The sequence below is a fragment of the Struthio camelus genome, chromosome 15, assembly GCF_040807025.1.
Source record: "Struthio camelus isolate bStrCam1 chromosome 15, bStrCam1.hap1, whole genome shotgun sequence".
NCBI classification, from domain to species: domain Eukaryota; kingdom Metazoa; phylum Chordata; class Aves; order Struthioniformes; family Struthionidae; genus Struthio; species Struthio camelus.
The window spans coordinates 151430-173182 of record NC_090956.1 but is presented as its reverse complement, the minus strand read 5'-3'; the positions used below and the strand labels follow the sequence as shown (position 1 = coordinate 173182).

General features: G+C 39.8%; 1 protein-coding gene across 14 annotated transcripts in view; it reads left to right on the top strand.

Moving 5' to 3' along the window:
• UNKL (unk like zinc finger) overlaps positions 1-21753 on the top strand; it is a 63382-nt gene that overhangs the window by 37007 nt on the left and 4622 nt on the right. For 5 of the 14 annotated variants that reach the window (XM_068908051.1, XM_068908059.1, XM_068908053.1 and 2 more), the window contains 5 exons: positions 3805-3970; positions 12670-12762; positions 16766-16996; positions 17594-17796; positions 18607-18861. In XM_068908051.1, coding sequence (XP_068764152.1) covers positions 3805-3970; positions 12670-12762; positions 16766-16996; positions 17594-17796; positions 18607-18861 — 948 coding nt within the window. The remainder of the gene's footprint in view (positions 1-3804; positions 3971-12669; positions 12763-16765; positions 16997-17593; positions 17797-18606; positions 18862-21753) is intronic. The other 9 variants (XM_068908058.1, XM_068908060.1, XM_068908055.1 and 6 more) reach the window with 5 other exon arrangements.

Below are 21753 nucleotides of genomic sequence, written 5' to 3'. Positions count from 1 at the left end.
TGAAGAACCCTATTGTGTTTGTGTGTATGTTTGAAGAACAGGCAGTTTCACAATTGCTTCACTTCCCTGTCATCAGTAAGCCTCAGTTTAAGATGGGGCAGGCCAAAAGAACATATTTTGGGTCCAAAAAGCCTGTATCACCTCTTTTATTCCTGTTGACTTTGATATCGTGTTTCTCCAATGGCAAGGCTCATGATCAGGAATATGCCCTAAGAATTCTAGGCCTTGTCGTTAACTTCGTTTTGCTATGTTATTATACTGATGTTCTTTATGATCTGATAAGTACCTCCAGTTCAGGGTTATGACCTTTTTTTTTCAGCTCAAACATTTATGAAAAAGGAAAGGAGCAAAGGATAAGGGAGTTTTTGTGCTTCTCCCTGAATGGCCTAATTAGAGGCGGAGGCCACAGTATTAGAAATGCTTAAAATCAGGTGGTTAAAATCATAGAAAATTTATAACAAGAAACAACTTTATCTTAACTGAGAAATTCAATGCCTAGAACCTAAAAGGTTGCCTAAAATTCTGGATATTATTATATCTGCACCTTAGAAATTATATCCAGGCCACAGGAACAGTCCATTTATTGTATTGAAATATTAGAGAATGAGTATTGTGAATTCAGTGCACATGATGGAACAAAATTTGGAAAAACATATCATAGAATCATAGAAAGTTGAGTTTGGAAGGGACCTCTGGAGGTCTGTAGTCCTTCCCCCAACCCCTTCTTAGAGCAGGGTCAGCTCGAGCAGGTTGCTCAGGGCCTTGCCCCATAGTGTTTTGAGTATCTTCAAGCATGGAAACTCTACATCCTCTCTGGGCAATTTGTTCCAGTGTTTGACCACCTTTACAGTAAAAAAAGTTTTTTCTTAATGTTTAAGAGGAATTTTCCATATTTCAGTTTGTGCCCATTGCCTCTCATGCTGTTACTGGGTGCCACTGAGGAGAGTCTGACTCCATCGAATCAGGACTTAATGAAATTCCTGGTTTTTGTGATTTTATTTTTTAAGATTGGTTCCTGAGAGTCTGAAATCTTCATGTACATCACTGGATGTGATGGGGAGAGGGGAGGGAGATTGAGTAGTTTATTTCAGATCTTTATTTTTCTGTTAATTTAGCTGTTAAAATGAGGTTTGGCCTAACTGTGGCTAGGGAAAGAAGTTGTGCTTCAAGGAAAATTGCAGCAAAAACAGAACAAAAGCACAGTTCTGTTGCATGTTATATATGCAATAGATCTGCTCTACTCCTCCCAGAAAATTTTGTGAAAGCAGTTAGTATGACATAGTGTCCTGCAGGCATATCCTGAAAAGCAAGAGGTAGATTATCGGGAGAGGAGAGGCAGTGGAGAGAAATTGTTTGGTGTTGCTGAAAGAGTGATCTCTCCTTTGAAATGCAGATGATTAATTCTCCTTAAACTAGAGCATACAAGCTAGATAACAAGATTGTAATTGTACATGCTAATCTTGCAGAGTTCCTTGGTTGTCGTCTCTTCATTCATTATTTCAAAGTCATGCTGTAAAATACAGTGCACGTGTTTCGCAGTGAGGGTGGCCAGGCATCAGAACAGAGGCTCAGAGAGGTGGTGGAATCACCATCGACATTCCGAACTTGACCAGACAAACTCTTGTGCAACCTGATCTAATTTTTTGTACAGACAGACGTGTTTAAGCTATTTCTGTGGTTAAAGGAAAAATTGTTCATTATCATGAGGGGAGAGCAGTGGATGTTGTCTACCTGGACTTCAGCAAGGCTTTGGACACTGTCTCCCATCACATCCTCCCAGGTAAACTCAGGAAGTGTGGGCTAGGTGAGTGGACGGTGAGGTGGCTTGAGAACTGGCTGGATGGCCGAGCTCAGAGGCTTGTGGTGAATGGCGCAGAGTCTAGTTGGAGGCCTGTAGCTAGTGGTGTCCCCCAGGGGTCCGTCCTGGGTCCAGTCTTGTTCAATATATTCCTCAATGACCTGAAGGAAGGGACAGAGTGCACCCTCAGCAAGTTTGCTGATGATACTAAACTGGGGGGAGTGGCTGACACACCAGGTGCAAGGTCCTGCACCTCGGGAGAAATAATCCCATGCAGCAGTACAGGCTGGGGGTTGACCTGCTGGAAAGTAGCTCTGCCGAGAAGGACCTACCTGGGAGTGCTGGTGGACAACAAGTTAAGCGTGTGTGCCCTTGTGGCCAGGAGGGCCAATGGTCTCCTGGGGTGCGTTAGGCAGAGTGTCGCCAGCAGGTCAAGGGAGGTGATCCTGCCCCTCTACTCAGCCCTGGGGAGGCCTCCCCTGGAGTACTGTGTCCAATTCTGGGCTCCCCAGTCCAAGAGAGACATGGCACTCCTGGAGAGAGTCCAGCGGAGGGCTACAAAGATGGTGAGGGGACTGGAGCATCTCTCCTGTGAAGAAAGACTGCGAGAGCTGGGCCTGTTCAGCCTGGAGAAGAGAAGACTGAGAGGTGATCTGATCAACGTGTACAAGTATCTGAAGGGGGAGTGTCAAGAGGATGAGGCCGGTCTCTTCTCCGTGGTGCCCAGCAACAGGACAAGAGGCAGTGGGCAGAAACTGGAACACAGGAAGTTCCACCTAAACCTGAGAAAAACTTCTTCACTGTGCGGGTGACAGAGCATTGGAACAGGTTGCCCAGAGAGGTAGTGGAGTCTCCTTCGCTGGAGATATTCAAAACCCGCCTGGACGCGATCCTGTGCAATGTGCTCTAGATGACCCTGCTTGAGCAGGGAGGTTGGACTAGATGATCTCCAGAGGTCCCTTCCAACCTAAACGATTCTGTGATTTTGTGATCATGGTCATTATCAGCCTCAGTCTCACACTGTATCTAGTTTTGAAATAGAAATTTTCTATGGTATCGGTAGAAATCAGGAGAGTGTATCAGAAGATGCTGTACAATCACTGCTCATCACACAGAAGGCAATGAGATGCGGTCTCGATTAATTCAGTCTCAGTTAAGTGTTCTTTTTATTAGCTAAAAGATTGGAGGGAATAAATAAAGAATAAAAAAATTTACTGGGGATTCTGCACAAAGTCTCTGTAGACTTTGTGAAGTTATTTTCAAATTTCCAATGCTATATGATTACACTTTATTTGCATTTATTACATTTTGTAATTTAAATTTTTGATTAGTATGAAAATAATATTCAGCTAGAAAGAAGAAGCACCAGTCATTATATAATGCAATGGATGCGTGGAGTGAAGTCATATTTCTTGACTATTTGGACTTTATATCAATTTAGGCACCAATTACTTTTAGATTAAATATGAAAATTTGGGGATCACACAAAGAGTATAAATTGCATAAAAATGTATAGTGAAAGGGTACAACTCCTCAAGAGATGCTTTCCTTTTGAAAAAGGTCGTCAGACTTCAGCTGCCTAATTATACTGTATAGTTTCATTGCAAATACTTAAATACCTTTCTTTCTGAAAGCAGAATTCCCCCTTATGGTAGCAAAGTCCATCCAAATTAGAGAAATGCATGTATTGCTAAATGTGATGGAAAGTTATCCTAATCTAATCATTCAGCAGGTTCTTCTGGAGTGCAGATTTCACATTTCACAAAATACCTACCAGTTCTTTCTGTTTTGAATTAAAAGAATATCTTTTAAAAATACATTTTATTTCATGTGCATTTGTACATATCTGTATGTAAGTGTGTATATATATATATATAAAAATATATACGTGTGTGTGTGTGTGTGCGCGCGCACGTGCGCATGTATATTTTATTTACACACACACACACACACACACACACACACACACACACACACACACACATATATGTTTTTGTTTTGAACAGAACCATCTCAGTGTTTTCTCAGTGGTTAACCCACTTGCTTCAAGTATAACTTCCAGTCTGGCCTCCAGTGTTGGATCAGATAGTTCATCTCCTACAACTCTCTCTACTATCAGTGCAAAAGCTCTCCCATTCTATCCTGGCAGTAATACAGTTGAATCAGTTATAGGTAAGTCTGAACATTTAATCTCTAATTGTACATATTTTGTTGCATTTTTCAAGTTTTTCTCATTTCATCGTAGATTCAGAAATGCTTATTGATAAATACAGTAATATTTTACATATTTTCTTTATTATATGTAATTTAAGACAATATCTGAATTTTAATCCCCCCCCCCCCCCAAAAAAAAAAAAAACCTCACGATTTTTCATGAGGTCTACAACATGAGCAGAGGAATTAGTGAATGGGCCATTTATAATGGGATTTTAGCATTGGTAGTGGACAGTGATTTTAAGAAGGTGTAACACTTTCGTAATGCAATTCCCTGTGCTCCCAGGAGTAGAAGCAATGTGACTTTTTTTTTTCTAATTACCATAGCAGGTGAAATTATAGATCTTACTGAGTTCACATGAAAATGGGAGATTTTTCTTTGGCTGATTGCATGTTCTCCAGTCCGGGTATTTGTCTGTTCCCAGACAGAATCTTTTGTGCAGAGCACGTGGACTGGATCTGAAAGGACACAGTGAGGAGCGACCCTTACATTCTGGGCATACAACAAGACAGACTCTGGGAAACATTCAATTCCAAAATTTGTCATTATCTCAGAGTCGTTCTCTTGCTTCTAGCCAGCAAGGCTTTTTATGTGAAAAATGTAAAGAGAGATAAATATTTCAGTAATAATTAGATACTGATTTTCTAGCCAAGGTCTTAGTAGCAGAGGGAAGAACTTCCAAGGTCACTGAATCTAGTTAGCAGTAGGCAATCATGTCAGTTCATCCTGTTCTGTTTATTATATCAGTGGGTAAGGGAGATAATTAGCTACTGTTCGAGTATTTATAAATAAGTACATTCTCACTCTGTAAATTCCTATACATGACATTTGGTTGGAGAGTTCCTATTCTCAACAGCATTTATAGAGAGATACACACATTTTTATTCTAAAAAAATGGAAATTATGGTTTATCCATAGCCAGATGATGATCTTAGAAAGAGGTGTCCTGACAGGGTGTCAAATACAGTGAAAATTACTCAGAATCTATTACATGTCTTGTATCTGGGATAGAGCTTATAGTCCATGGTTTGGATAGTCCATGTACCATTTGTCCTCAGCATCTGAAAAGCATAGATGCTTTGCTGGAGATGCATCAAGCAGAGTGTAATCTTTCACTATACTCATTCCTTGGTGTTGCTGGCAAAACTACTGCATCAGCCCAACGCTTCTGTAAGAATCTACCTCACAGTGCTAAGTCATATGGCAATAAGCAATCGCGTGACACAGCGTGCAAAGCTGAACTTTTGGTGCATAAAGATATGACTTTAAAATATATGTTTGCCCTCTCTTCATGTGACGAAACTCAAAGATACTGTTTCCCAGGAGGTTTGGACTCTTTCTGTTGATAAATAAATGTGACAAGTATTCTAATTAAAGTGTTCTACCAGTTATCCCCTCAGCCCAGGAATATAGCAATAGATGGTTCTTTCTTCACTTGATGAAACGTAGCCGGAGAGAAGGGGAGAGAAGGATACTGAGACAGCTTGAAATCCTAGGGCTTATGGTGGTTCTCCAGAATGAAACGTGCACATCAATATGTAAGAATTCTTTGTAGTCTGAAATGCATATTAGTTATGTAGCCTTGCATTAACGAGCATCAGCACCATGGAGGGATCAGAACCCAGGGCTGGTCACTGAGGAGCCATGGGTGCAGCGTCCTGCACAGCCTGAAGGCCGTGTTCCATAGTGCTTAGCTCAGGGCTGAGGCAGTCTGAGCTAACTGCATAGAGCAATGGGGTCTTTAACACCTGAACCCAGGCTGGAGCTGCATTCACTCTTTTGCTAAGCATTACATTGTTGCAGAAGGTTCTGGACGTGAAGCTTTGGAAAATCGCTACTTCAGTCTCTATACCTTCTTCACCTTGCCTGCTACCCCTGCTTCTTTATTAGGTATGACTTGGTGATGTTGTACTGGTTGCAGTCACCCAAGTGTGAATGTGCATTTAGAAAGACATTCAAAAGCCAAGAAAAGTTATTTACGTGTTACTGTTCTTCTTTAGGTAGCCTTGTATTGACATATATTTGCAATCCAGCTTCCTGTTTCTTTCTTCCATAATTCCTTATATTTCCTAGGAGTTTCTGGGAGCGAGAAGAACTGAGAAGGTGAAAGATGGAGATGCCCCTTTTATAGTCTTGTGTGTGGAATGTGAAAGGGAGGAGCTTGTATATGCCACTGCAGCTAATGGGATAGGAGAAAAATTGTTCAGCCTGTAGTGCTGCATGCAGATATACTGAGAACAGATGTAGAGGACGCATCTCAAAGGAGAACAGTCAAAATATTTTTCTTTCCATAGCTGTACCATGTTTTCTTATATTAGGCTAGATGAACAAAGTTTTAAAATTGCTAACAAATTTGAGCTTCCTTTTTAATGGCTGTGCCTGATTTTTTAAATTGTCTTTTAAATGAAAAACTCTATTTCTGCAAGTAAGCAAATAGCCAGGCCATAATATTCACAATGTTTTTATTTCTTTGACTACTCTGGAAGAGGAGGAAGCAAACTCCCATGCTTTTTAGTTTGTTAATCTCATCCATAAAAGCATATAATCTTTATCAGCATTCACTTGTTTTCCAAATTACTAAATCATAGAAAAATTTAGATTGTTAGGGACTTGTTGTCCCACTTCCTTCTCAAAGCAGGAAGAGATTTTAAGTTAAATCCAACTTCAAAGTCTAATCGGGCTCTTGCCCAGTCAAGTTTTGTTTGACCACTTTAATTGTGAAGACTTTTTCATTACATCTGATTAAAATGTCCAGTGCTGCAACTTGTGTCCTTTGCCCCTCATCCTTTTGCTGTGAACCTCCAAGAGCAGTATGGCTCCACCATTTCTGTAAATAACCATCAAGTAGTTGAAGACAGTAATTACAGTTCCCCTTAGTCTTCTGTTCCTCAGAGTGAACAAACCCACCTCTCTTATCTCATATCTCTCATATGTTACATGCTCCAGCCCACTAACCATCCCAGTGGCCATGCACTGGATACACTCAAACTTGTCAGTGTCTTTCTTGTACTTGGGACTCCAAAACTGGACATGATACTCCTGTTGTGTTCTCACAAGTGCTGAACAGAGAGACATAATCACTTCCCTTAACTTGCTGGATACACTCTTACTAATGCAGACCAAAATGCAGTTAGCTTTTATTGCCACAGAGCATGCCAAACTCATCAGGATTCCAAGACCTTTTCCTGCAAAGCTACTTTCTGGTCAGTTGGACCCCAGCCTTTATTGTTGTATGGGGTTATTCTGCCCCAGACACATTATTTTGTATTTGCCTTTGTTGAACTTCCATCAGTCTTTTTTTCCAGCCTGTTGAGATCCCTCTAAGTGGCAGTCCTACCATCCAGTGTATCAGCTGCTCCCCTTAATTTGGCATTATCCACAAATCTGTTGAATTATGTGCCATTTTTGTGGTAAATATAAATTATTCAGGAGGCAGTGGCATGGAATAACGTGATTTCAAAGACACTGTATTTAACATTCTGTGGCTTAAGTCACATGATTAGGGAGTTGCTGCGATTAGCTGCTGTACTTGAAGAATTCTGTGTTTAAATTGATGTGTACCAGAGACGAGGAGACTGCAGAGAGTGAGTCAGCACTTAGAGACGGTAAGTTAGGCATTTGATTTTTTTTTTTATTTGATTTTTTTATTCTGCATAGACATCTATGTAGAATATTAAATGACGGATATTTTTTCTGCAGTCTTGCAAGTATATAGCTTGCCTTCCTTAAAGGTTTGTTTGTTGATCTGTGTTTTAGAACAGGAAATAAATTTTAAGCTATTTTTAAATTTCAGAATTAAATTGAGCAGAATTTTTAGTCTTCATTCTATGCAAGTAATATAATTTCATGGGCTTTTGGTTAATATTTAAGTAATGAGATGGAACAAAATCATATTTTTGTCAAGAGAAGCATTTTGGAATAAGTAGGGACCAGTTGACTGTAACATGTTATTAATATAGCAGTAAAAAAACAGATCTAATTTCTGTATACTAGATGTGGTGCTAATTCACTATAATTTTTAAATCATGATATACTGAACAAGTGTTACAAAATGATAAGTCTTTTAAGCAATGTTATGCTGTTTCCCATTTCCCAGTGTCATTAGATTATTGAGCTTAAGAGGCTCTTGATTCCTCTGTGTTAAAACATGCCTCTGCTATTTTTCTAAAACATTTTCAGTATGCTGTTTGTTAATAGAATCTGAACCATAAAATGAATATGTCTCATGTATGTATGTTAGTGTACTTTTCAATAACTGAGTAATTTGTTTTTTTCCTAGAAGAATTTCAAATATATAAAATTTTCTTTTCAGAGTTCTGCTTTGTGGGTGTATACAGGATGGTGGTGGAAGTAAAGTGCTGTATATAATCTGAGCAGAGCAGAAAATTAAAGATTGTTGTACAACAGAAAATATAGAGATAAGTGTTTTTAGGAAGTTGTAGGTTGAAGAATCAAAAGAATGGGGCAGAGCTGCAGCAAGGGAAGGGGCTAGAGGATTATGGGATAAACAGATCTTAATAAAGGATTGGAGGACTCAGGAAAGAGTTATATTATCGAGGGCTCAGAAACTTTCTGAACCACTTTCTGTGGCCTTTCATCTTGCTTTGTCAGTAAGGGAGATGCTGCATCTCATGGGGATCTCCAGGCTCTCCCTTTCTGCTCGCTGAGTGATAATCTCCAAGAGCAGGGGAAGAGAAGGATGCAAGGGAGCTGAGAATAAGCATGCCGATCATATACACAAAGTATCTAGTGTTGAGGCTGAACACCATAAAAACTGCAGCGTGCTTGAAATACTCTTGAAAATACATTTTAAAAATACAATACTTAAAATATTTGCTAAGATACTGAAGAAATTAGATGAGTAAAATGTCAAAGGAAAAGGATTTGTAGACAAATAAATTGGCAATGGGCAGTAGAGAAGGGAAATGAGTCAGGTGATAATGGGGAGAAGGTGAGACCTTAACATGAGGGGACACCTGCCAGCCTGATGCTCTACTCTCATATGTATGTGTTAGGTTCTGCAAGGACAGTCCTTCTAGGAATGTTTTGATTGCTTTCTTTGCTTTCTATTGGGTAGTCAAATGTGAGGATTTTGCCTGTCTGTGAGACGTGCCATTTGAGGGAAATAGGAGTCTCTCCCTTCGTCTTCCATATATGTTGTGATCTAAAAATGTCGTATTCTCTCCCTGCACTCCCTCCTTTGATTTTCCACTGTGTGGAAATTGGAGTTGGAATCTGAGAGAGCCAGAAGGTGTCAGAATTTAAACTTCCAAAATCTAGAAAATAAGTAAAGATGCATATCAGCCCTTTGTGTAGTTGGGGAGGACCAGCATGGCAGAATGAGTTAAGGCCTCACATGAGTTAGTGGTCTAGCAAAGGTGCAGGCTTGGATTTGATCTATTATTTAAGCAGTATAATTCACATTAACCTCATTATGTTTTGTTCCAGCTTGTGGTACGTGTGTAGCAACAGACTGAGCCAGACACTGCAAATTACTTTTGAAATGTTAGTAAAGTATGGAATCCTAAATACTTCATGAGATAGAAAGGGGAGAGTGAGCTTGAAAAGGTGAGGGAGGAATGTATGATGTGAGAGCTTGAAAAAAACATTTCTTCCAAAGGTAACGATGGTGCTAATGACTAGGTTTTACAGTCTCTCTTTTTATGCCTTAGAGAATGTTGAGTTTGTTGAGACAAAGTGAAAAAGCTTCACTAAATGAAAGTGAGACAGACCTACCCCAGAATATTCTGCAGCGTAACGATGAGAGGTTTACTCTCACAAGCGTATGGTGTTATTGCACAAAGGATGTTGAGACAGATTCACATGCATGAAGATTTCTTAGTGGGCTCTACCGCTGATGGCACACGATGGTGATAGTTACCGGATGGGAAATGATGGGCAGGGCAGACCAGCATCCTTCTCTGGGCATCCTCTCCTGTGCAGCAGGTGGTCTCCCCACCCAATACTTTTGCCATATTAACTATGCAGCTTCACCTCGATATCTGGAAAGGTAATGGAGGGACAAGAAGGTGATCAAGAGTAGTCAGCACAGATTCACAAAGGGGAAATCATGCTTAACCAACCTGATAGCCTTCTATGATGGAATGACTAGCTGGGTAGATGAGGGGAGAGCAGTGGGTGTTGTCTACCTTGACTTCAGTAAGGCTTTTAACACTGTCTCCCACAACATCCTCATAGACAAGCTGATGAAGTATGGGCAGTTAGAGAGGTGGATTGAGAACTAGCTGAATGGCAGAGCTCAGAGGGTTGTGATCAGCGGCACAGAGGAGGCCTGTAGCTAGCGCTGTCTCCCAGGGGTCAATACTGGGTCCAGTCTTGTTTAACTTATTCATCAGTGACCTGGATGAAGGGACAGAGTGCACCCTCAGCAAGTTTGCTGATGATTTAAAACTGAGAGGAGTGGCTGATACACTAGAGGGCCGTGCTGCCATTTAGAGAGACCTTGACAGGCTGGAGAGTTGGGCACAGAGGAACCTCCTGAAATTCAACCAAGGCAAGTGCAAGGTCCTGCGCCTGGGGAGGAATAATCCCATGTACCAGTACAGGCTGGGGGTTGACGTGTTGGAAAGTAGCTCTGCCGAGAAGGACCTACCTGGGAGTGCTGGTGGACAACAAGTTAAGCGTGTGTGCCCTTGTGGCCAGGAGGGCCAATGGTCTCCTGGGGTGCATTAGGCAGAGTGTCGCCAGCAGGTCAAGGGAGGTGATCCTGCCCCTCTACTCAGCCCTGGGGAGGCCTCCCCTGGAGTACTGTGTCCAATTCTGGGCTCCCCAGTCCAAGAGAGACATGGCACTCCTGGAGAGAGTCCAGCGGAGGGCTTCAAAGATGATGAGGGGACTGGAGCATCTCTCCAATGAAGAAAGGCTGAGAGACCTTGGACTATTCAGCCTGGAGAAGAGAAGGCTCAGGGAGGATCTTACAGATGCGTTTAAATATCTGAAGGGAGAGTGTCAGGAGGATGGGGCCAGACTCTTCTCCGTGGTGCCCAGCGACAGGACGAGAGGCAACGGGCACAAACTGAAACACAGGAAGTTCTGTCTGAACATGAGGAAAAACTTCTTTCCTGTGCGGGTGACTGAGCACTGGCACAGGTCGCCCATCCTTGGAGATATTTAAAAGCCGTCTGGACACAATCCTGGATAATGTGCTCTAGGTGACCCTGCTTGAGCAGGGTGGTTGGACTTAGATGATCTCCAGAGGTCCCTTCCAACCTCAACCATTTTGAGGTTCTGTGATTGTATACTATGTGAACTTTAACTCTTTGGCCAGTATTTTGTTCTGGACAGGTTAGGCAGCTTCCTGCTCAGCACTGTTCTGTGGATCCTGCTTCTAGATCAGTAACACTCTTTATGTATTATCTGCAGATCCCAGATTCTAGATTCCATTAGGTGTCCTGGTCAACCTTAGAAAGTGCCTATACAGAATAATCCTTCACTGATCTTGTATTAATGATCCAAATATTTTTTCCAGTTCTGACTTGTATTGCTTTTAAAACTGTGTAGTATTCTGCCAAAGAGATTTTATGCAGTTTACAGTGCCTAATATTTAGGACCAAGCTAAGAGGCATATGTCTGATTCTAAAGGACTCAAGAGATCCCTTTTGTATCTTTTGGAAACTTTTACAGGAGCTGGTGTATCTATTTACTTCTGTTTGTACCTTATCAACCCTTTGTGTCCAGTTTTTAATAGTGATTTTCAACAGAAGATTTAAAAATTCTTTACAGAGGTGATCACTCTCACTGACCACGCTCACTGGGATACAGTTTTCCTACCTGTAAAATCAGTATTTATACTAACTTCTCTCCTGTCTTCCTGACAGAGAATTTGTGCAATATAAGTTAAAATATAGGTACAAAGGGATAGACTTATTTACTCTCCTTTCTGTGAAGAAAAGAAGTTAAGGGGAAGGAGAAGGAAAGTATCTATCTTCTCACACTTTATTCAAGGATATAGTATAGAATAAGCAGTGGACTGAAGAGAATTTTTCATGATATCACTGATAGGAACTTTAGACTGACATAACCCTTAAAATGTAAGCCGGTCTAACTATTAAGTGTAAATTACACATTGGTTTTGAGTTCTGCTTTAGTTGCATAAAAATAACACACATTTCCATTTGAATATTACCACGTGATTGATTCCCAGCTTCCTTATATCTGTATGCCCTGATAAGTTTACTCATTTACAGTTACACCAAAGGGTAACTGCCCTAAAGGGCATTTACAGTGTCCTTTCTCAGGTATAAAACCTGTTTTTATTCAATAATAAATATTTTTACATACAAATCTATCTTCTATTTCTCTTCTTCCTTTTTGTTTTACTCTGCGCCTAAGCAGAACAGGTGACAGTTTTATTAGAAATCCAAATAAATAGCCACCTCTACGTTATCTGTTGTTTAGCTGATAAGCTTGAAGAGCTGTAACAGCTTCTATATGAAATTTTTCCCTTTAAAAAAATTCAGAGGCTGTCCTTTGCTGTGTGTTTGTACTGTACTTCAGATCATAACCTAGATGCTGAAGAGTTCTGTGCTGGAAGTACTAATAACAATAGTCAAATAAAATTTCTTTACTTCAGCCATCTGGCTAGTTTTATGTATAATTCAGGGATAATGCATTGATACGATGTTTTGTTTAACAGGTTCTGCTTTAGATTTACATTTTAATGATGTGAACGTCGCATCCATAGATAGAGAATTAGAAGATCAAGAAAGCAGTGACCTTGGATTAGCAAGTAAGAGGTCCAGTTTGTAAAGATAAGCTATATACTAATTTTAAATATTTTTCTTTCTTACCTTTCTAAACTTTTATTCATCAGAATAGTTATACACAGCAAAGACTTTGAAGAAAAGTTCTCAGTTGTTCTCCAGCTGCTTGGCTTTGGGGTGTGAAGAGGTTGCACTGCTGTCATCCTGGCTGTGTTTTGAAAGGGGTCAGTCTAGTAAACGTTTTTTTGAGCATGCTCAATGATTTCAGCCTACAGGCATAATAGGTGATGGAAGGACTTATTTATATATCTTTACAGGAGGGCATTATGCTTTAGCTTGAACTACCTGAGTGTTGAGTGCTGCATATGTCTGGCAGGAGACCGTATGTGCTGTGGGAGCATCAAGCACTTCTGTGGTTAAGGGGGATAATTCTTGAGGAGTAGGAGCAAGCCACCTTTAGGACTTTACTTCTTAAAAGTTAGGGCCTTAAACTTTTTTATATATCTAACACAGAATGAGCAATGTACTCGCAGGTCTGTTGGGCTTGCTTCCTACCCCTTATTCATGTCTGTCTATATTTTTCAGCTTAGATCTGTCAGCAAGTCCTTCAGCCAGTTGGCCTGTTCTTAGAAGGGAGAGGGAGATGTAGCAAAGGAAGAGCAGTACAGGGAAAAGACAGCCAGGGAGGAAGGATGAAGGGAAGAAACATCAAGGAAGAAAAAAGTTAAAAACACTACCTTTTCTATATAGAAGCAGAAAAGGAAAAATAAACAAGAATAAGAAAAAAGAATAGGAAAATAGGAAGTGAAAACTGACCAACTGTAGTTTTGTTAACAATTCAAGTTAGCCTATTCCTTTGAGAGTCATATAGCCAAGAAAATAGACATGTTTCTATAATATCTCCAGGCAACTGTAGAGAAGTCAAGCCTACCTTAACTTAATTAGGGATTGCTGACTTGGTCCAGGCTGTTTTGTCATAAACATTTGCCTTATGATATCCTTCTTAAATTTTCGCAGTGGGAAAACTAAATTATAAAGTTGAGACACAAAGTACTGCCCTTTACTATAAGGTAGCAATAATTATAGTAGTTACAGAAATCCAAACAAGCCAAGTATTTAGATGGCCTTTGAATTTTTTAAAAAGTACATGAACAGTGAAGTGCATGATAGACTACAAAAGAATCAAAATGTCACTTCTGTAAAAACTAGTCTTACCAGCTAATTCTGTTAACTAGTTTTTTAGATGTATATACCCTGTATTTTCTGATGTCTGTTTTGCTAACATTTCTTTGAAAGAGGTCTACAGTGATTCTTAAGGTTGTTGTCCACGTGTGCTGCTTCCAACTGTGTGAACTTAACTGGATTCTTGGTTGGCATACTTGTGCCTTCCGCACCCTTCTTGCCCTGTAGCTGTGAATGCAAAGGATAAAACGGCTATAGCCACTCCCTTGTTCATTATTGCCTCTAGTTCATTATTACTGACGGTTAGTCCAAGAAGAAAAGCTTGTAGTTTAAGTGTCTCTATATATTATGCAAATTTTCTTCTCTTAAAAAGTTACTTAATATCTTTAGTCCACTGTTTTTTTAAAAATACGGATTTATATGATAGCGTTGAAATATATAGGCTGTCACTGGGACCTCAGTGGGTATGACAGAACCCGAGCATTCTAGATTCAAAACTTCGTCCTAAGGTGCAGAAGCTACATTGACCCAAGTGACTTCCTTGGCAGTAGAGGGTGAAAGACTGATTCTGGTTGAGATCACTAAATTAATCAACCTAAAAATCTGTGGATACACGCCAGGCTGCAGAGCACACTGAATTCAGGAAAGTTCCCCTGGTTTAGTAGGGACTGTTTCACTTCGGCAGCCCACCCATTTGAAGGTGGGCATAAGATACCTCACAAAAAGAAGTGACAGGTGACATGCTTATGTCTTCAGATCCGAGCAGAGAATTTGGGGACGCAGTTTACAATTCTTATTTGGTAGCGTTGATGTTCTGGCATCAAGTAGATCTAGGCAGATCATAGCAGTGGCTTCATTATTGGTAGGAGGAGCTGGAAAAAGCCAATGTTGGAATACAATGATTAAAAAGTCTTTTATACCAGGCGTCAATCTCTGAGCTCTTGACAACAGTGCTAAAAGCTCCGGTGCCCTCCCCTCACCTCAGTAACTTTGTTTTTTCTGCAAGCTGGTTCTTTGCTACCAGAGGCTGTGTTTGTGGTACCTGTACAATTCAGGATATCAGGGAACCCATGCAGAAAGGTCCAAAATTTTATAGTCTCTGTAGATAGTAATCTAGTTTTATGTAGACTCTTGCTAATAATATCAGTAGCGCTGTCTTTCTTCAGAGGTTTTAGGGCTTTAGAATTATTCTAGTTGAGTGGCCTTGTACTATTTTCAGTAGAGTGATGATGCTAACAGGTCACTAGAATAGTTCATGTGCTATCTATTAATGTTTTCCATTGTTGTTCATGCTGTTCCCCCTCATACAAACAAACCAAGTCTGATATTTTATGCAATTCCAAATTTATTTCTCGGCCATTGGAGTCAAGTTCAACAATTATCCTGATACTACAGTTTGTTCGACTGGTATTTGATTTACTGCTTTGTTTTATGCTGCAGGAACCACTATACTTCATTGGAACTACTATAAAGTATGGAATACAAAGCAAATACTGTAACCAGTGTCATTTATATGGGGAGGATAAAGTTCATGCAGGCAGATTATATTTGCCAAAATCGAACTGGGTACTTTAGGTATCAGAAAATAAACAGTTCTTCCGCTACTATTCCGTGATGCGTTTGTTTTGAGGTTTTATTTTGGTTCTTAGTTTTTAAAAGAATTCTTACTTGGTCAAATTTTTAAACTAAACTCCCTGTACTTCTTTGCTTCCTTGCTCCTCTGGCAAATAATGGTGTAGGTTTATTGTCTGGTATATTTGGTACATTTGTGGTTATATGTCTGTTGTGTAGCTTCCTCATACAGTTGGTCACAAGTCAAAGTCATGGCCGACTTTGATAACATTTGCTGAGTATTTTAAGATCTGTTTTTGGAAGACATCGTGGCAATGTAACTTGTAATGAGCATCCCTGGTTCACTCTTTTTTTAGAAATATTTCCAAAAAGAGCAATGTTTTCTCTGTTGACATGAATTCACCAGTTTAAAGCAAAAACATAAATCCAAAGCTATGACTCTTACTTTAAGTATAATCATATATACTTATTACTTATCATATATGCCTTATTTATTTTCTTAACGGGAAGATGGTGCCATTTGTAGATGCTATTAAAATATATTGATGAATAAAATCTTTACAGTTAATCTTGAACTGTTTCCTGACCAGGAAAATGCAGTGTATCTGTGCATGCTTATTTAAGTAACTGTGTAATTTAACATCCTTTTTTTAAAAATATATATTTTTATTATCATTATTTTAGAAAATAATGAACAATGCATTTGACTAAAGTATTATTAATTTTTATGCTATGCTATTCTAACTTTTAACACTATGTAACATTTTAGAGGTCGTTAATCTACTTTTGCAACTCTAATTTACATTTTAAAATAGAAAACAACTTTTCTTACTTCTCTAACTTCCAGTTTCTCTACTTGCATTAGTTGGGTGTAAAAATGAGTAAGTCGAATAACCTGCTCTGAAAAGTGTTTTCTCTTTCTCTGTAGCTGCAGCTGAGGCCACTGCTGTGTTAAGCTACAGATTCTGTTTTCAGGCGCTTAGAAAACTATTTCCATGTGTTCTTTTTAAATTTTTTTTTTTTTGCAACAGCGGATAAGTATTTTTATTAAAATTATTTGCATATATAATTTAATTTAAAATGGATACATTATTCAGAAGAATACTTACATCTGATTGAAATTTAAAAATAAATCAATAGATGAAATGAGTGTTACTCACCTTTTTTGGAAAAGAAGGAACATCTGAATAATCTTAGACTGTGCAAATAGGAATTACAGAGAACTGTGTACTACTTGGCACTCATTTTTTTGTTGTTGTTTTTATGTATACATAGGTCAAAGATTAGTGGGAGGTTCAGCTCCTGTCAATATTCCAGGTTCTCTTGCTCGTTCCTCATCTCTACATTCATCATCATCCCTTTCAGCCTCTCCACTCAGTTCTCTTTCGCAATCGCTGTCTCAGTCTTTTGTTTCATCTGCTATGGCTCCTCACCAACAGCAGCCTCAGGCTTTGAAGTCAGAACACAGTATGTTAGGCACCTCAGCCTCTTCGCATAACTCTTTAGGTAAGTCAGTTGAAGGCTGCATTTTGTGTAGTGTAAGAGGGGAAACAATGGCAAGTCAGAAATGTTCAGTTCAAGACTTTCCGTGCTTCCTATGACTTAATATGGAAGACAAAGCTTAGTTATTACAAATGTTAACTGAAAACGGTACTGTTTTCAGTTAAAGTTAAATGTGGTATATGGGACAAAGCTCAATGAGAGAAAAGCAAGGAGATATTTAAAGAGGTGTTTGAAAGGGAAAAAATGTAATAGCTTGCATACAGGCAGCAGGAATGCATTTTATCTGTAGCGTCTGAAGGAAGGTACAAAAAGAGAAAGAGGAAGAACTGAAATGATGCAAGAGATGTGGGGAGCAAAAATTTTTGGATAGACAAATTCTCCCTTTTCTTTTGGTGGACTGTACTTGGTTTCATTAAAAACATCAAGAAAAAGCATGTGATAAGTTTGCGGAATTGTTTTAAATATCGTAAACATTTTCTGGATTGTCACATTTCTGACAATAGTGGAATAACATTGGGTGTCTTGCAGCTAAAATTATACATTTTGCATGTGTGGTGCATGTGCAGAATGTTTATTTTCTTTTCTGCCTTTCTTTGACAGGCTTAAATGGCGTTACAGGGAGCATTTGGGACTTTGTAACAGGGAGTTTCTCTCCTATTCCATCCCCAGTACTGAGCAGTGGCGCTAACCCCTCAATAAGTTCAAGCACCAGTGGGAACGAACTAACTCGAGTTAGACAGGAACTTCATGATGCCAAAAGAAAAATAAAACAATGGGAAGATTCTTGGCAACAAGTAAAACAGGTACACTAATTTATGGTAATATTAAATTTCCTATCTGTATTTTTAACATGTATCTCCTACTGTTCTTCCACTTTATATATTTCATTATCCTTGGACCTAGAGTTTTATTACAGTCTGTCAAATTAATCAATCACGTACGCTGTTTTCTTCCATCTCCGAAATGAGCTAGTGGCATAAAGGAAACTGAGCAGTAAAGAGGAATTCATTTTCTGGAAGTTGATCACCCTCTCTAGACAGGGACAGTTAGCTTCAGGATAGTGCTGAAAAGCAACTTATCTCTATGTTTAAGTAACTAGGGACATTCCTGTTTCAGATGGTAAGCATACAAAAAGGAGTGGCTTGCCCGCAGCTAGGGTTGCGTACTGTGTCTGGATGCTATCCAGCTATCTCAGCAATCAAACTGAGGTTGTTGACACCTGCCAGTGTATTGCGCACTTTCTGTAGTCCTTTCTTTCCCCTCATATTGTTCTCTCTGTGCCAAGGAATAGTTAAATAGTTCTACTACATTTTGACAGGTTTTGATGTCTCTTGACATGAAATTATGAATTGAACAGTTAAAATGTGTTTTAATTTGTACGGCTCCTGGCTTTTTACAGACAATTAACAATGACACATAAAATTTAATTTAAGACAAAACAAGAAGAGTTTATAATTAGAGAGCAGGGTAAGTATGGAAAATCATTAAAGTGATAGTGCATCGTAATGTCTAAAATTAGACATTACAAGCGTCTTTGGAGGCTTTGGAATTTGTTCTTCTGTTTTTAATTTTTAAAATATCTTTTTTATATTCTGCAAATCTTTTTCTCCCAGGCATGTGATGCATGGCAAAAAGAGGCTCAAGAAGCAAAAGAACGTGCTAATATGGCAGATGCTGACAAACAACTTGCTCTTCAGAAGAAAGAGGAAGTGGAAAGTAAATTAAAAAAGCTGAAGGAGCAATTTGCTGCTTGTCTGTCTACTACATTATCTTACATGAAAAACTATGGAGATATAGAAAAGGTATCCTTACCAAAGCTTCGTTCCTTACAAAGTCGACTGCGTTTAGATTTAGGAACAATAGATGAGGTGAGTTTCTTCATCTGTGCAACTATTTTTGATTAATTGCGATTGGCAGCTCAGTAACCTTCAATTGGATATTTCTGCCAGGTTTCGTTTCAAACAGTGACATTGCTCTCAAAGAAAGTCTTTCTTTTCTGGAATGGTTCAGATTTCTCAACACAATGGATTCTTCTAATTTTGTGATAAGCTATCAGAAGAAATGGTAAATAATTCACAAGAATTCTTAAGGTGATTTAAAAAGAGATCTAAAACCAGCTGTTAACCCCATTGTATTGACCACTACCTAAAATAGATAAAAACAGTTACAGGTTTTTCACTTGTTTAGAAAGTAGGTGGTGAGGTTCCCTAACAGGAATTTGTGTAGTTAGAGAGCCCAGGGCAGACTTGGAGCACAGAATCACTGAGGTTAAAAGGGACCTGTGGAGATGATTTAGTCCAACCTCCTGCTGAAACAGGAGCAGCTACAGCAGGCTGCTCCAGGGCTGTATCCAGTCGGGTTTTGAATATCTCCAAGGATGGAGACTCCACGACTTCTTTGGGCAACCTGTTCCGGTGTTTGACCACCATCACAGTAAAACAAATTTTTTTTCTTATGTTTAAATGGAATTCCTTTTATTTCAATTTGTGCCCATTGCTTCTTGCCCTTTCACTGGATACCACCAAGAAGAGTCTGGCTCCATCTTCTTTACTTACTTCCACTATATGCATTGATAAGATTCCCCTCCCCTCCCCGAGCCTTCTGTTCTCAAGGCTAAACAATCCCAGCTTAGCCTCTCCTCGTAAGTCAGATGCTCCGCACCCTTAATCATCTTAGTGGCATACTGCTATAGATGAGCCAAAGCATGTTAAAATATACATTAGTTGAAAATGAGTAATTCTATACCAGTGAGAGTCCACAAGGACCTTCAGATTTTGGATAACTGCACAACAAATAGAAAAACCTTCTTACTAGCTTTTGTGTTAGCCACAGGAGTACTGTAACCCAGTCTGCTGATATGTGGGTCCAGAGGCTGCAACAAACTTGCATAGTGTTTTTTCTCAACCAGCCTGAGGGAGAGTATTCATTATGGCTGTATTTCTTTCTGAAACAGATCTCCGTTTACTCCTGCCTTTGCTCTCACTTTTCCCATACGTGTCTGTTTCTCCTCTTCTTGATTCTTTTGAATTCCTATCAGAAAAGGAAAGCATTTTTACTAATGGCTTTAGTTGTGATCTTGAGGGCTCCGACACTGCTGGGAGTTTGGCCTGGTGTACTTGGACTCAGGCTTTTCTTCCATGTTCTCTTTAAACCTCCTGACTGTGGTCTAAGAGCCAGCTATGACATGAGCATATTGTGAGATGCATATTCCAGTATCTGATTTTCCATTCCAGTGCCTCTGCTGCTTCAAGAAGACCAACAGTATTGCTGGATACAGGCTCTTCAGGGATTTAAAAACCCCCGACTCAAGCAGAGAGACAAAACACTTCTGTCTACAGTAGTTTCCCCTTGAGAGAGCAGTTGGCATATTCCCACACCCCGAGACTGAGTCTAGACTAACCTCTCTTCTTTGTCAGGATTGATCCTGACACTGAGGCTATTGATTTTCTTTTGGAACAGCCTAAGTGACTCTGCAACTGGTAAATTAACTGGTGGATAAATCTGATTCTTGTGTAGGCCTTATGGCCATTTTTGAGTTGTTCTAGACCAGAAAGGCCACCTGTGAGGTCCAAAAGCTTTTGGAATGGTGACATCCAGTAATCTGACTTGTTGAAACTAACTGGCTTCATCTGGTAGAGCAAGCTGAAAAGTCAAAGAAGCAGAGACATGGCACTTTGACTGCTGAAAGTCTGGAGCCAGCATCTCAACCGCACACTCATAAAGTCAGGCTCTTAGTCACAAGCCTTTCAGCTAACACTGATTACTACTGCTGTGAAAATCAGGGCTCCCAGATTCCCACTCTTACTTAATAAAATATTCTTTGTTGCCAAGGTTTGCCCTATTACCATCACCCTCATGCTGTCGGCAGGGAATTCCTAGTGCTGCACAAAGGCATCCCCTGTCGATCTCAAGGTGGGGCAACAGTCAAATCAGCCGGCACGTTCTCTGAAATTCAGATGCAATTCCTGCCAAAGGTTAAGATGCTCTTCGGCTGCCTGCTTGAGGGCATTTCTGAGGGCTCTTGAAGCTAGGAAGGTCAGATGCCATTTGTCCCGTGAGCAGGATAAAGAAGATAATAATGACCATTCACTCATCCAGCCACCAAAAGGCTGATTCCTGCTTCAAACCTTTTTGAGCATGACCTGATTCTGCACTGCTTTCTTCCCTGCAATCTCAAAGAACAGTGACACCACATGTGATGCCAATTCTTGCTCTTTTCTTTTGACTGTGACAAGACGATTCAGACAAAAATTATTTCCCTTCGCTGCTGGAATGCTCTGCCATACTCCAGTACCTATTTGAGTTCAGCAGTGTTCAGTGTGGTCTTTGTCTCAGCAAACCTCCTGTGCAATGCCATCTGTACCAGCAAAAGAGCCAGGCTTTCTTTCAGAAAACCCTAAAACACATTCAACTCTTTGGCAAGAAAGTAGTTGCTAATTGCCAGGCTCCTGTTCCCAAGTATGATTATAGGACTTTGTATTGGGTTAGGGAACACTGGTTTTTGTTTTTTTGTTTTTTTTTTTTTTCCTGAGGTATTTTAAAGAGGAGTAGAAGAGTCCTGGGATCTCTCATCAACAAAGTCATCTCAGCTAGGCAGGTGTGAGCGGAACCAGGACCAGCCTCTCCAGCTCCTTAGTTTTTCAGTTTTCCTATACCAGTGTGTCCTCTTCTCACCTTCTTTCTCACCAGTGTGTCCTCTTCTCACTTTTCCTTCCAGCAGAAAGCTGCTGTCTTAGGCAGTGCCACGCACAGTGTTCCAA